The sequence below is a fragment of the Lathamus discolor genome, chromosome Z (genome assembly GCF_037157495.1).
Source record: "Lathamus discolor isolate bLatDis1 chromosome Z, bLatDis1.hap1, whole genome shotgun sequence".
Taxonomy (NCBI): Eukaryota; Metazoa; Chordata; class Aves; order Psittaciformes; family Psittacidae; genus Lathamus; species Lathamus discolor.
The window spans coordinates 108,625,952-108,641,766 of NC_088909.1; the positions used below are offsets into that span (position 1 = coordinate 108,625,952).

At 42.7% G+C, this 15,815-nt stretch overlaps 1 protein-coding gene and 1 long non-coding RNA gene across 3 annotated transcripts in view; one reads left to right on the forward strand and one right to left on the reverse strand.

Annotated features, from left to right (window-relative positions):
• The window catches only part of LOXHD1 (lipoxygenase homology PLAT domains 1), a 97,761-nt gene that overhangs the window by 23,142 nt on the left and 58,804 nt on the right, over positions 1-15,815 (reverse strand). For both annotated transcript variants that reach the window (XM_065663633.1, XM_065663634.1), the window contains 3 exons: positions 14,570-14,697; positions 10,579-10,696; positions 2,880-3,057 (listed from right to left, as the gene is read on the reverse strand). In XM_065663633.1, the coding sequence (XP_065519705.1) occupies positions 2,880-3,057; positions 10,579-10,696; positions 14,570-14,697 (424 nt within the window). The remainder of the gene's footprint in view (positions 1-2,879; positions 3,058-10,578; positions 10,697-14,569; positions 14,698-15,815) is intronic.
• LOC136005816 (uncharacterized) lies at positions 865-15,791 on the forward strand. The gene is made up of 4 exons (XR_010608933.1): positions 865-930; positions 9,174-9,358; positions 10,520-10,587; positions 14,590-15,791. It is a non-coding gene; the product is annotated as an uncharacterized LOC136005816 (long non-coding RNA).

The window sequence follows — 15,815 nt, forward strand, 5'->3', positions numbered from 1 at the left end:
ACATGGAAGTATAGTGATCATGGTGACAGGGTCACGTACTGTGGGGATGTCAAACCATACCCCAAGAAGCCACAGCCACAAGTTGCTGCAGAAGTTGAGATTGTGCACCAGGAATAAAATGTTTGTAATGAGAATGGTTCAGCTTTGGATCAGGTGCCTGGGGAGGCGGTGGCATCACCATCCCTGGAGATGCCTATGGTTCCAGTCAGAGCTGACCTGACTTAGTCCTGGCAATGGTCCTTTGAGGAGGAAAACGGACAAAAGAACAACCTCCAGGGGCCCCTTTCAACAAAAGACCTATGATTTCATTATTCTTACTGAGGAGGTGCATAATTTTTAAACAAACTCTGGGCCTGATTCAGCCTTCTGAGGCCAAAGAATATCCTTCTTTTGACTTTTGGCTTGGATAAGGCACTAAGAACTGACACCAACTGTCCAATTTTATGTAATTTGTAGGGTGTAGCTGAGCTGTCAACATACTAATTAACCTTAAAACAGCAAAGATAAAACTCTTCTGCTTCATTAGTGCTTGGAAAATGAGAAAGTGGTGTTTATTCTTCCTCCGTGTAGTTGCATTACAGTGCACATGTCTGCATATAGAATACAGGAAGTTTGTGTAAATCAGAATTAAACAGCAAGGACAGTTTTGTGCCATGGAAAGAGGTATCAGGAGGTCTGGCTCTATTGCAGCTGTGTCTGTGGGTCATACCTTGAAGAAAATAAGATTATGCTTTACATCTCTTGTAAGATCAAAAATAGATTAAGATCTTGGTTTTAACCACAGTTGTGTCTGCTGTAACAACCTCTTCTCCCCATATCTATGTGTACTCAGAGCTGCCATCTGAGCTACTTCTGGGGCCTCTGGATTTGACCTTTGAAAGAGAGGAGGTTTGACCACTGCAGGAGAGGAGCTTTCCCTTGGTGAAATAGGTATGTTACATCATCACCCAAGCTGAAAGGCTTCTGGAAAGCCAAACTGTGACTCAAAGATTTCTTTGAGGAAAAAGTAGAATGAGACTGTTGTTGAATATGTGTGTATGATGTGGAGGAAATGGCTGATGTTTTCTAGTTTGCTGCAGGACATTTTTTTGTGGGATTCATTTTCCCAGACTTTAGCCATCTAGCCTAACTTTATTGTGCTGGTTCTGTCTGAATCTGATGAAGAGACACTGACAGAGACCCTCCAGAGGATGATCCAGACCACTCATAAAGATTTCTCTCCTGGATGAATTCACCACACAGTCTAGACTAGAAGATACTAAGAACAAAAGTAGGATTTTTTTGGAGGGTGACAAATATTTGAGATTAATTTTCTTCTTTTTTTCCACTTTCTTCTTTGTCTCAGTGCCTCTGGTGCACTGAGAAGTTGAAAGCTATTGCAGAAACACACTTTAAACCTAGAAATAAACATGTCGGATTCTATTCACTGTGGAGCACTGCTGTCCTGAGACAATGTCAGTGTGTCAGGAGACATGTTCAAACCAGCAGTCAAGGATAAAACGCTTTTCTTCCTGAATTGGTCTAACCAGGAGCATGGACTAAATAATGATCAAAGAGGAGAGATGGTTCATGACTTGTGTCCTCTTCCTATAAGCTGTGTAAAGTTCAGCATTACGTCAGTGCTCTGCATGATCTAATCATAAACAGACTCTCTCAAAACTGCTTTTTCCTACTGGTTGTTGCTGCTTGTAATGAAGCAAAATGTTTCACCATTAATACCCATCAACCTTCATTCAACGGGAAGGACAGATCTGTCTGCTGTTCCTGTTATCTTCTATTTTCCTCTCATTTCTATTTCCATTGCCTTTGTGAGTTAAGGCTGGATTTCACAAAAAGGTCACAGAAAGATCTACCATTACACTAGATGGATTGCCAGATATATAAACAAATCTTCCTCTCTCCTTTGTATTTTTTTTTTTATGTATTTCACTACATGTTTTCCAGACAAGCGGCAGGCAGAGCAGACAGATAAAAAGTGGTGAGGAGGCATGAAGACATTCTGCCAGGGGATTTTTACATTCTCAGCTCAAACCTCACAAGCTGCATAAATTACTGGTAAATCCAGAAAAAAAGAAAAAAAAAAAAAACCCAACCCTATATATAGATATAAAAATAAAAAGAAAGAGGTGGAGATCAAGAGGTGATTATGTGCACTGGTGTGGCAGAATCCCTTTTGAGGGCAGCCTTTCAAATAAGGTATCAGCAAGATAATGTCTAGCTTGCACCATTTTGGCACAAGGGAGCTTGCACGTGGCTACAGCTTTCATTCAGCAGCCCTGACAGAATTTCTCATGAAAAGAGGCATTGATCCCAAGGAATGACATAGAAATCCCATTTCTTGGTTCTTGGAGCCCTGAGGCTTTCTTTATGCTCTGTTCCACCTCTTCTATCTGGTGTGTGTGTAGGGATGGTATTTCTCAGTCTGAGATAAATGGTCTTGAAACACTTTGGAAAGCAGGGTGAATTATTACTCTGTTCTTTGGGCAATGCAGACAGTACTGACTGAAAACCTGGGGCCCACCAGCTTTGACCACAGCCTTTTCTTTCTATCCTATATGGATGACCTGACCAAAAAGAAAAAGGGGGCTCCTGACTATTGCAACATGATCCAGCAATAGCTGCTTTAAGGCATCTTCAGAGGAAGCACTGAGAAGCCAAATCTAGGCCTTGTGTCTAAATATTTTATGCCCAGAGCTTAATTCTACAGAGTAACACTGTCATGATGAACAGCCAGCCAAAATGGCAGTGTTCCAGCATACTACGCTAAATTACGCTTTTTTTAAATATAATTCCAATTTGCAAGCAGGGGATTTTTTTTTCCATTGCTAAAAATTAAACTTCTTGCTAGAGAAGTCATAAAATATGCACCATAAACATACCTCCAATGTCACTGGTTTTAACCTGAAGAGTGTATGTTGTGTCCTCCATCATCTGCTCGTCATTTATGACAGCAGGCATCTCACACACAAGACTCCCCTTGTCATTTTTCAGCTTTGACAGCCATTCACCATAGGTAAAGGTGGCCACTTCTTGGTTAGTCAGGTTCTTCAAGATGATCTGCAAAGAGTCAAAATGAGGTCAGAAAACTCCAGCTAAACTGTAGCTACCATTTGAATAAGGACAAAGATCAAATTTATAAAGTATACAGTGTGGTTGGTCATAGGCAGAGCTTGGTCATAGCTTCAGAACCTGTACTGAGCTTTTCTGGGAAGAAAAGAACTCTTTCCTGTGGACAATATTTGCTCTCATGACTTGTCCTTTTCATAATATTGGACCTTTCCATGTCCATGCATGGGGCTAAGCATATGAAAAAATTTTCTTCTCTGGCATATCAGTATGGAATTTACTCCAAAGAAGTAACACGAGAGTTATTGAAAACCACATTTTCTCTCCTTAGGCACACAGTATCTTGCTTTCACCTGCCTTCTCTGTGCAAACACAGGGCAATTGTTGTAGAGATATGCAAACCAACCCCAGACGAATTAAAGCAATGCACAGGATAAAATTAGGGCAGCAAAAGTTAATGCTTCACACACTCTTCTCCCTGGGGAAAGGTGACAGAACAAACAGTATGCAACAGATATTAGTCACGCTGTCTAATGTGTCAAGGGAAGGAGCTCAGATGCTGTGATGATAAGAACAGAATAGGAATCTACTTAGAACAAGTCAGTGAGGTACTCCAACAAATGCTTAATAAACATCTCACCTTTATGGGTTCTGTTCAGTGGAGCATCAGTCCACTGGGAGAAAGACATTACACTTACCTTACTGGTAGTAAATTCTTGCTAAACTGGGGGAGTTGAAGGTAAGGGAGGAGACAGGGATGAAAACTACCATCTGTGTTACCATCAAACAGAAACAGAGACCACACCTGGGAGCAGCAAAGCATCAGCAGTGTCTTGCAGGGCATATCTCTGCAAAAGCCATAGAGATATGAGCCCAGACAAGTCAGAGAAGTGTGACATGATATTAGGGAGAAATAAATCATGGAATCATGTCATAGAATCACAGAACTGTTTGAGTTGGAAGGCATCCTAAAGCTCATCCTGTTCCAACCCCCTGTTATGGGCAAGGACAACTAGAGCAGGTTACTCCAAGTCCCATCCAACCTGGCCTTGAACACTGCCAGGGATGGGGCAGCCACAGCTTCTCTGGACAACCTGTGCCAGAGCCTCAGCACTCTCACAGGAAAGAACTTCTACCTAAGAGCTCATCTCAATCTCCCCTCTGGCAGGTTAAAGCCATTCCCCTTGTCCTGTTCCTACAGGCCCTTGTCCAAACTCTGCCTCTGGAAGATGTCAAAGGGATACCTGGAGATGTCTTGTCCCATCTCCTGCTCCAAGCACAACTAACTGCAAGGCTGTGTCCAGATGGGTTTTAAAAATTTTCAAGGGTTGAGATTCCCTCTGGGTTCCTATCTCAGGACTGGACCACTTTCATTGGGAAGGCTTTCTTCCTTATATCCAGTCAGGATTTTCCTCGTTGTAGCTTGTGTCCATTGCTTCATGCCTTTTCACTGTTCACCTCTGAGAAGAGACCAGATTGTTGGTCTCTGTAACCCCCCTTTAAGTAGCAGAAGATTGCAATTAGATTCCTCCTCAGTCTTTCTTCTCTAGACTCAAAAACTCCATTTACCTCAGCCTTTCCTAGTATGCCATATGCTTCAGCCCTTTGACTATCTTAGTGACCTCCTGCTGCACTCTTGTATATCAGCCGAAAAAACTCATAAAACTTATCTTGAGATAAAAAGTGCTCAGATTCTGTCCTCAAACTGCATGTGTCCCAGTCCATGGCCTTCCGCTGACCTCAACTAAGCTTCGCAGGAACCTTTAGCAGTTCAAAGGAAGAACATTACTCCAGATCATAAAAAAGATATTTTAAAGAAGGCAGTAGCTACACAGAAGCTGAAGCTGTAGCTGTGCTCTTTGTGCATTGTACAGTTCATGGGTAGAACACTCATCTGGGGTTTTCTCTCTGCCTGGTGCTAAATGGAGATCTGCTCCCAGAGGTACAGTATATTTTGGATGGTTCAAGCTGTTCCACTTTTTAAAAGAGCTGCTTATTCACAGACAGAGGTACTATACGTTTGTGGTCAAAAACTGTTCTATGAGTCAAGAGATGCTGAAAAGAACCTTTGCTTTCAGCCAAGCAGAAATCAGGTCTCCACCACCCCAGCTGGTGCCTTGTCTGCTGGGGCACAGACCAGAAGGAAGCCTCCTCCATCAAGGTTCATCGAATCATAGAATAGTTAGGGTTGAAAAGGGCCTTAAGATCATCTAGTTCCACCCCCCTGCCATGGACAGGGACACATTCCACTAGACTAGGTTGCTCTAGGCCCCGTCCAACCTGGCCTTGAACACTGCCAGGAATGGGGCAGACACAGCTTCTCTGGGGAACCTGCACTAGCACCTCAGCACCCTCACAGGGAAGAACTTCTTCCTTATATCTATCCCAAACTTCCCCTGTTTAAGTTTGAGTGCATTACCCCTTGAATGTGTGAACGATGTCTACATCCTCTAAGTAGTCCAACCTAGGAACTTTTCTTTGGCTAAAATTTGCAAATTTCAATAAAGAATAAGGTCAGTTTGAATAAAAAAGCCTTTTTTACCTCTTGGTGCATAAACTCAGTGTTGGGAAAGGTTCAGCCAGCTCTACCTCTGCCCTGCTCAGGATTAACAGTGGCACTGTTAGCAGCAGAATGTCCTGAGCAAAGCTTACAGGGAAATGTCAGGGATGCAGTGGGGGGTAGAGCCAGATTAGAGTCGCCAGCTGGAGTGCATTCACAGACAAATAACCAGCCCATGCCCAGTGCTCCAGATGCTGTCTGGCTACTAAAACTGCTGGAATAAAATGCCTTCTCTTTCCATTCCCAGCCCCTCAGCAGGATGAGTTATTTCATCTGTATGGAGCTTCTTGTACGCAATTAGCACAGGCAGAGAGCAGCCTCTGCTATCTCGTTCTGGGATGCTGCTCCAGGGCGGAGCAGACAGGGGAAAGAGATTCATTTTTACGAGCATCATTTGCTCAAGGGAGATCACAGCAAGGGATGTGAAGGTAGCAGGAAGCCTGTGCAGTCTGATTGCTCAGTCACAGCGTGGGTATGTTGCCTACCTTACCTAGAATGAACTGCCTAAACACTGTGCATCCAGACCAAGCCCTCCCAAAGGTCTGTGCTTGGAGATGGGTATCACACAGGAAGCAACACAGCATATCCCACCCAAGGTGGGGGCAGGTAAACAGCCATTCAAGGCATCTCTCCCCCTTACAAATCTCTCTGCTGAATACAGAGACCTAAATAAACTGGCACAAGAGGTTAAACAACTCTGGTAGAGTTCTGGAAACTGGTAGAAGAAGGGGACTTTTCAGAGTCCAGAGGAGGACACAGGGATGCTGCGAGGGCTGGAGCAGCTCTGCTCTGGAGCCAGGCTGAGAGACCTGGGCAAGAGAAGGCTCCTGAAGGGAAGACCTTAGAGCAGCTCCAGTGCCTAAAGGGGCTGCAGGAAACTTGGAGAGGGGCTTTGAACAGGGGTCTGTAGGGACAGGACAAGGTGGAATGGCTTTAACCTGCCAGAGGGGAGATTGAGATGAGCTCTTAGGCAGAAGCTCTTCTCTGTGAGGGTGCTGAGGCGCTGGCATAGGTTGTCCAGAGAAGCTGTGGCTGCCCCATCCCTGGCAGTGTTCAAGGCCAGGTTGGACACAGGGGCTTGGAGCAAGCTGCTCTAGTGGAAGGTGTCCCTGCCCATGGCAGGGTTTGGAACTGGATGAGATTTAAGGTCCCTTCCAATTCAAACCAGTCTATGATTCTATAATTAAAGATGAATGTAACATTTTCAATTACTAAACTTGCACAAAATTAATGTCATCCTACAAGGATCTGTTTGTGAGTCTTATACACATAGAGGATGATGGAGGATTTTCATTTTGATCGTGATGGTCAAGTAAGACATCTCAGGGAGAGGAGCTGAAACTTTTAATTTGCTGTCTGTTCCCCTCAGGAAAATTAGCCACCATTTGGAAATGAGATGTCTACTTTCCATGGCAGCTAAACTATTTTTTAGGATACCTGGAACTTGCTGTGGACATCCTGCATGCTTTTAAACTCTATCACTAATTATGCATTTTAACTGTGCTGTAGAACACCTATAAACAATGAAAAGAAAGCGGGAACTGTGTGTATGAATAAAACCTTGTTAATTTGCTTTGTAGCTGATCAAATGTCATAGCTGACAAGAACTTTAAAACAGCAACTTGAAATTAATTGTGTGTTGTATACTGTAACTGAAAGGTTTGACGTATCTGATCTGATCTGATCTGATTTACCTCTACCCAGCTTTCTGCCAGCTGCAGGGGAGCACAACCCCATTAACCCCAAAATACATAGGTCCTGGAATTTGTCTTTAAAGACTCACCCACAGGTTTTTATGGTTCTGTTGCATGTCATTAGTCTTTGCTTAGAAAGAAGATCTTCTGACTGTAAAACAAAAAGACTTTCCTCTGTTGCAGATAATAACAGTAAGCTTCAGCTATATAATGAATTGTCTCAAATTCTCTTGATCTCCTTTATTATAAAGTAAAAAGAACTGAATAAAGACCAAGTCCAACATTCAGGATTATTTGTGATGTTTGAATGCAATGCAATTAGTGTTTCATTAAGGCAGCTTCTTATCTGCCTGGCTTTGACAGCACGAAGTAACATTAAAATTCCAAGAGAAGCAACCCTGCAGAACTAAACAGTCTCACAATTCCTGTTATTTCACTCAGACAGCTTTCACGCCTTCTTACTGCTGGCTTTTCAACAGTGTATCTAAGACACTGGGCAGCAGGTAGAATCATCATGTGAACTGAGGAACTGGCTATCCCAGGAAGAGGTTTCCATAGCATTCATTTAGATAAGTTTCATCATCAGAAGTCACAATGTTTTTTTACTAAGAGGGTGGTGAGATGCTGGCACAGGTTACCCAGAGAAGCTGTGGCTACCCCATCCCTGGCAGTGTTCAAGTCCAGGTTGGATGTTAGTTGGAGCAACCTGCTCTAGTGGAAGGTGTTCCTGCACATGGAAGGGGGTTGGAACTGGATGAGCTTTAAGGTTCCTTCCAACCCAAATCAGTCTGTGGTTCTATAACTCTGTGATTCTACTCTCTGATTTTTCAGAACAAAGACCAGTGTCACAGTAGCTTGATGCGGGAGAACATGCGATTCATCATTAGGCCAGAAGAAAATACTCAAACTCTGTCTCTCCCATCAGTGGTGAGATCAGAATGTGTTGCTTGGCTTTGGAGAGTTTTCGTCATGTCTGTGCATAGCAAAATTCACTCTGGCCCAACACATCACTAATCAAGTTTTGTTCCCTCTAGAGATTAGGTATCAGCGTTTAAATCTTATTGTCACTTCTGGTGCATTTTGAATCTTTGGCACTACGTTCATTACTTTGAGGAGATTCTGAATGAAATTTCAGTGTATTTTATGTAGACAGAAAAAAAGCTATGATGACTTCCCTGCTTGTAAATTGAATCTTTTGGCTGTGTACAATATCATTTATTCATGCATTTTAATTTGTATTTATGCATTTCTATTTCTGGTAAACTAAAAGCAGTATAAATTATGGCCAGCAACAGTTTACAAAAAAACCAAAGACAATTAAATAGATCATTTATTGTTATTTTAACAGGATAAGAAAACTGAGAATATCCTGTAGATAAATGGAGCAACAAATGGTTAATTATGGGGTTGATGGCTTAATCTAGCTTCTCATTTCACTGTGCTAGTTAGCACTAACTGTGAACCATCTGTCTGAGAGTTTAGCACTACCCCCACAAGTATTCATTATGCAGTTTTAATATGCACTTTTGACAGAAATGGAAATGGGCTCAGATCAGTTTTCATGTCACACCAGGCTACATAAGTTTTCAAGGATGGAATACAAATCGGAGAACACAAATCCTTCCTCCTTTCTTCCAGAGCACTTCTGTCTTCTCTCTCTGCCTAGGAATATAAATGCTACATTAACCTTTGTAGGTAAGGTGGGAAAGAAAATTAATGAATAAAGTTGTCTATGTATCACTGGGGTTAGAAGATGTTCCATGCTCTGTTTCCTGAAGAAAAATAGAAACCATGGGTATAATTTTCAAAACCTCCTAAAATCCTCGTGCTTGACCTGCCCATCTCTTCTATAGAGCTATAAGAGAGTTAAAAGCCCATCTGACAAGACCAAATGAGAACTCTTTCTTGCCCACTTCCTTGGGAAAACCTTGCTTTGGGTGGAGCAATGCATCAGGCTCAGCTGTTGGAAGACTGGACAGAGCTGGCAGTGGGAAGATACTACCTGCCACTAAAGATGCTGCCATCCCTTGCTTTTGAGGTACTGCTAATTCATGACTCCAAGATCTGGAATGTCTCTGGATGAGTAAGCTTTATTTGATTTCATTTTCTAGAAATATGATTTATAAAAATCATGGGAAAGTTTTGGGGACTGATAAAGGGAATTTGACCAAGATGACTGAATCAAATTAGAGAACAGACTGGGTTTTTCCTGAGGCACAGAGAGAAAAACTGTGTCTGTGGCATCTATTCAGAAGATATATGCTGCAGGTCTTACGCTTTGGAAAGCTGTACAAAAGTCAGCTTTCCTCTCTCAATTTTTTCATGATAAAAAACTTTGAAGTGGAAATGTTCATGTGAAAAATGTATTACATGACAAGAATGCTTTTTAGTCCATGCTAATGGAGGTGAAAAGCAGTTCCTCACTTCGCTGGAAACTTGTGGCTACCTTTTAGAAACACATTATTTATGAGAAAAAGAAGAACAGCTTCAGACTAGTCAAAAAAGGACAAAGAACCCAATAAAAAAAAAAAAAAAAAGTGCACTAGTCTTTCTGAACATGGGTTAAGCTATTGAGTCTTAACCTATTCTCATAAAAAGTCAAGACATCCTCAAATACAAGTGATATTTACAAGGAGCTGGTGGTTTGGCAAAGAAGATAAAAGCAAGCACTGTGCTTTTGTGCAAGATAGGACACTAGAGAAAAATAAGTCAACAGAAGTGGTGGGAGCCATTTTGAAGGCTCTTCTCAAAACAAAGGCAGAAAATGACAACTTACTTGTATAAACAAGAAAAGAAAGAAATCTGCCTTTGTGCTAGAGGGAGAAGGGAAGGGGAGAGGTTGGATGATTCACCTCAAAGGATGGATTTCTTGGAAATGTCCCATCCATCCCAGGCCCATGCTAGCTGTCCCTGCCTGGCAGACGGACATCCACTCTCTCACGAGGGCAGAGCATGGCAGGGGACTGCAAGAGCTAAGGGTACATCCCAGGGACCATACAATATTGCGGGTGCCCCGGTGACAAGTCAAGGCTCTTCTGCAGGGAGGGAGTGTGAGATCGAACAGCAGAGACTGTGGCAAAGCTTCACATCCTTGCTCTCTTCTTTTTTGACTCAACTAGTGCAGGAAAAACCCATAAGAAACCAAATGCTGGGAATGAATTAAAGTGAATCACTCACTGCCTTTCTCCTCTTTCTCAAGGGCTGAAAGGCTTCTACACAAGCAAGTTGCAAAGCGAAGTGTGATGTGAAGTGCATTACCCTTTCCAGGTACCAGTGTGGGCGAGTCCCTTTTCCATCCGTCCGAATCCTCATCTTCCTGAGGGGTGCGATGTCAGCAATCTCCATAATGAAACTGTCTTCTTGGCCTCGCTCAAACCTGGGGGGATTGAAAGACCAAGGAAGTTTCCTGCCACTTTACAGCATCATCACGTCTCGATCCTCTGTCCATGCTGCAATTCACACTTTGCCAACAGCCTCAAATTAAAAGTTTATGAGTGCACTTTATTGCACTTAAGCTTTCCTGTCCTGCAATCATCAGCTACTGTGTATTTGGCAAGACTGCCTCAATGCAGATTTGATAAGGATTCCTCCTCCCTTGGAAAATCAAGCCCATACAAGGCACCTAGAGTGGTTCCATGCAGCCTGTTGTAGACATTATCACTCCATTTGTACCCAGAAAAATAGAGACTCACAGTCAGGTTTCTGCACATCGCCTTCCTCCTGGCGTCTGCCCATGTCCTTAGCCCATCCCAACTAGAAGGCAAAGCAACTTTACTTAATCTTCTTTTGCTAAGATGCAGCACATACATAACTTCGGATTTGCTGTGGAGACAGACAGTTGCTGCAGCTCAGCTAAATACAGTAACCACATTGCAAGTCAGAGCTCAGCGCCTAAGTTTAGTAAGCTCAGCAAACTGTGCTAGAAAGGAGCCAAAACCAACTGTCCTGCACTTCCCTCATGAATTTGGGGAATCTGGATTTGCAAACTAGCTCCATCTTCATTAAGAACCAGGGTGGGTTTGTGTACATTGCATGAAAGATCTTACCCTGTGCTTGGCTGCTGTGTATAGGCACAAGGATGTGTAGGAATTGCTCATCCATAGCAATCAGCAGAAAGTAGAAAGGGGGGAAAACATGTTTCCTGAAGAAGATATTACAATGGCTAGGATTGCAGCCACTTTACCTCCCTCTTAGCATCAATGTTACTAGCAAGAAAGCCTTGCTCCAGTGAAAGTGCTGCCTCAGGCTCAATATTCTCTGTTCAGAGCAAGTGTCTTCTAGGTTTTACCCCAAAATCACTTTGGTAGACCTGCTATGGGCTTGGAGATGAAAATAGAACCCTTGCTAAGAGGAGGGCAGCAAAATCCTGGGGGTCTACCAAGCTGCACTATGGCCACTCTGCGGCTGAGGTTCCTCCTTCAAGCAAACTTCTCCTTGTATGTTACCTGAGTTTGCTAAGAGGTTTGAAGAGAGCTCTGCAAACTGTGGGCATTACCGTCGTATAGACAATCCACAATAATGATATGTCATTCCTGGCAATTCACTCAGTCTCCTGTAGCCACACAGTGCCAGGATATTGAGGAGAAAAACATTTATTTACCAACCTCTGCTCACATTACACCCCACAGCATGAATGTGATTATCCTCATACCATTATCTAAGCCTGCATAGCTGCAGATGTTAGCAATAGGGATTGACTCCAGCCTCTCAGTTTTCATGCAGGCATTGCTTTCCCTGCATTCTCAGTGGCACTTGGATGATGTATTTTGGTCCCGGTCCATTTCCAGTTATCAAGGGTTATATGTTTGCTCTTTGAAAAACTCCCCTCTCTATTTATCCTTCTGTGGTAGGGGATACCAAGACAGCCTGTCTCAGTGTGAGAATGTGCTTTTGTACCTGGACTGGGTTGATTTGACATCTGTTTAAGAAAAAGGTGTGACCCTTCCAGCCTGAATTGTCCCATGCTCTTATGATCAGTTTTCATTACAATCACTATTACCTACAAAGCTTCCTAGAATTCTCTTACTCTGATCTCTTTCAGGATAAGCAGCTCTAAACTAAGCTGTCAGTTAGCAAAATAAACCATTATTTATCTTCAGTAAATGGCCTGTTTGCAGTAGGAAAGGCTGATACTCACCTGCTACTTCCCAGAAGTCATTGTACTAAATGGAAGAAATTGCTAAAGTGACAAACTGGGTGACCCAAGAGCTCTTTTCTATCCCTAATTTATATAAACATGAACATAAGCCTGAAAAATTTGAGAAAGGAGGAAGTATCAGACAAGCTGACTGCTGCTATTCCTTTTCCAGGACACTGAAGCATTTATCTGAGGGATTTCATTAAGCTTTTCTACCCATGCCTGCACTTAGAAATATGTCTATTGCCCAGAGGTCTTGGCAATAACAGTAATGTAGCTAAAATTGCCTTAAATCTGCGGCAGGTTAGACAGGCAGTTCTTCGTAATGCACTAAGTTGCTGTGAGTGAATTTGCACTGAATAGCCCCAGTAAAGATAAAGTGCCTTTTACCATTTGGTTGCAGTGGCTCTCACCCATCCTTTATTGCTGGCACAAAGGCTGGAGACATTTCCATGCTAAATGTCTCCAAGGGAAGCCCGTGCTGTTAACGGCTGGATGAAAGCTGGTGGGAGCAGTGTGGAAACAGGCAATATGTGTATCTTGGGACATGTATGTCCTCTGCACAGACTGCTAATGTAAAGCTGGAGGTATGATATAGAGCATCTCCAGTTAGCAGAGATGTGCCAGTGCATCCTCAAAGAATAGCACAGCATCCTGGGATATTAAGATATTAACAGCTATGTTTTACATATCCTCCTTCTTCACACCACCCCAGTGAATTTTCTTCTGCAGAACATCCGCTGGCAATTAATAACACACAAACTGCATGGCTGTCCTTTATTGCATTTTCACATCCTTATGTCAGAGATTATCCATCCCACCCATATAGACAAATACAGTAGGTTTTGATAGGCCACATAACTTAGGGATATCAATTGCCTAACAAGGTGGATCAAAACTGCAATCCCTCTTTACAGAGATGCCTTAGCCCCTTTTATAGATTTTTGGTTGACCTACCCTGATGTGAAATCTGCTTTATTTTTAAGTACAAACAGCTGTGGTCCATTTTCCCTCCTATTAGAATTGAATGTTAGGCTTAAAACAGTGGAAAACAGACCAGTTCGGGGTTGCCTGAGATGTTGAAAGGGGGATGTCACCAACAGCCAGACACATTGGCAACCCAGGTTCATTGTCCCACGTGTTGGATGTCTCTCTGTGATGGGAAGCAAAGCCAAGAGCTATGGCTTTCTGCTATGACAGCTGCAGGTAAAACATGCTCTGAGAAAACACCTCTGTGCAGGAAGCCTTATCTTCAATTACTCAGCCCACATGTGAAGCTGCATTGCCAGGGAGCTGGTGAAGAGTCCAACATCACCTCAGCAAGCTGAGCTCAAACCCTGTGGCCAAATACTCCAGCCCTCCTGACACTGCTGCTTTGTTGAACAAGATCAGAAGTAGCCAGTTAATTAAATTCAAGCCTGATGAAGCCTGTCTTTAAAAGAATGTTCATTCTTGAGCATGCCAAAACTTTCTGTACCAAGAGAAGCGCTAGGAAGGCACAGGAAAGCATCAGGAAACGGATTTGTTGCAGTGGCATTTTTTGGCTTACAGAAGTGCTGGCATCAGACCATGGTTACAGTGTTTGTTAGCTGTTTCTGCTGAAGAAAACATGAGATTTCATCTCATTTCACTAGTCATCTCTGATTTCACTAAAATCAGAGCACATAGTGCAGTGCTCTGGGCAGCTCACAGCCCATTTCCATGTCTCCGCACTGCAAGGCCACATCTCGGCAGATGTCACTGCATGTCCACATTGCAGAAACTGCAACTGTGGCTTTATGCAATTACCATAGTTCCTCTTGGAGCCAATGTAGAACTTCAAAATTCATGTTTTTTTTCACCACAATGCTTATCTCTAAAGCCAGTGAGGAACAGGTTAAACAACACTTCTACAAAAGACAAAGGATGGCTTCCCTGCCTACCTGGTTTCCCCTGCTCTGCTAACTATGTTACAAGATCATTCATTTGCAAGGGGCCCAGTTCTGAATCTACAAAGTCAATGGGAGTTTATCTTTGTGTTTCAGTGGGAGCACCATCAAAACCCCAAGTGCTCCTTGACTTGACACTGAATCTGTTATCACTCCACTTCTAACCAACAAAAATTTACTGTACCTGTCTCCATTTTTCTCTAGTGGCATCTCCTCAGTATTCCCATTGGATCCAAAGACGGTCATGAAAATGCTGGCATCAGTACCACCACCTTCAATGTCTCCAGTCACAACCGTGACTTCGTAGAGGACCTGGTGATGATTTGAAACAATCAGAAGGTCTCATTTGAACAGCTGTCCTTAAACCACACAAAAGCCTGGGCAAAAGGCTAGACAGGCTCTGCAGGAGATCTTCTTCATTGCCAGAAATGGTTACAAGCTCCTTGGCTTTCGCAGCTCTCGGGGGCAAAATTAGAGTCTGAACTTGCTACAGGATCTTTCTCTTTGCATCATCTATGACTTTCTCTGCAGATTTTTTCTCAGCCTGGATAGACTCAGAAAGAGACACATTCATTTTATCAACAACACTCTCGTGGAACAATGAAGACCTGGTAAACTGATTCTCCACGGGAGTCACAACCCTCATGTCAATGGGTGGATCTGTTGCTGGCATCTCCTCCCAGCTACCTCCCAGCACTCCAGACCTCTGCACTGCACCAAACTCCTGACATTAAAAAAAAACCAAAAAAACTCCCACAGGTACAATTGTATATTTCCCCTGACTGCAAAATATTTCCCCCCAGTTTTTGGGTCCATCTGGACAACATTCAGTCCAGCATCATTACTAGGTTTGAAGTCTGTACATCTGAACACAGTCTAAAGCAAAAAAAAAAAATAAAAAAAATCACTGTTTCCCAGTGGGATGCACACTGCAGCCTCGAACACAGAGTGTTCTCAAATCTTGTACACTGACAGTACGCCAACCTGTGAAAGATGTTTTCATCATTTTCACCTTATTAGCTTAACTTTGTTCTTTTCTCCTGACATGTGAATAATAAGATTCAGAATAAAATATTTCAGTGGCTGTCAGTGGCATTATGTGTGTTAGGCCACTTACATGCTTTCAAGATTGTACCTATGGTAACAAGGCCTCTAGATTTAAGAACATTAAGAAACTGCCCCAACAAAACATCTCAAATAGTGCAAGCTTTGTTGGCCTGAATTGAGATTGCCACATAAATAGTGCAACTGAATAATGTCATAGAAAAATTATTTTTCACATTTTTTCAATCCTGAGTAACCTGTCTATCGTATATTCAGCCTCCTGCATATTTTAATTAATAGCAAAACATCATAATTGCTATATGTAAGAACAGAAAAACTTTTACCAATGCATTAAGGATTTTTAATGACTGTGGTGGACATTGACT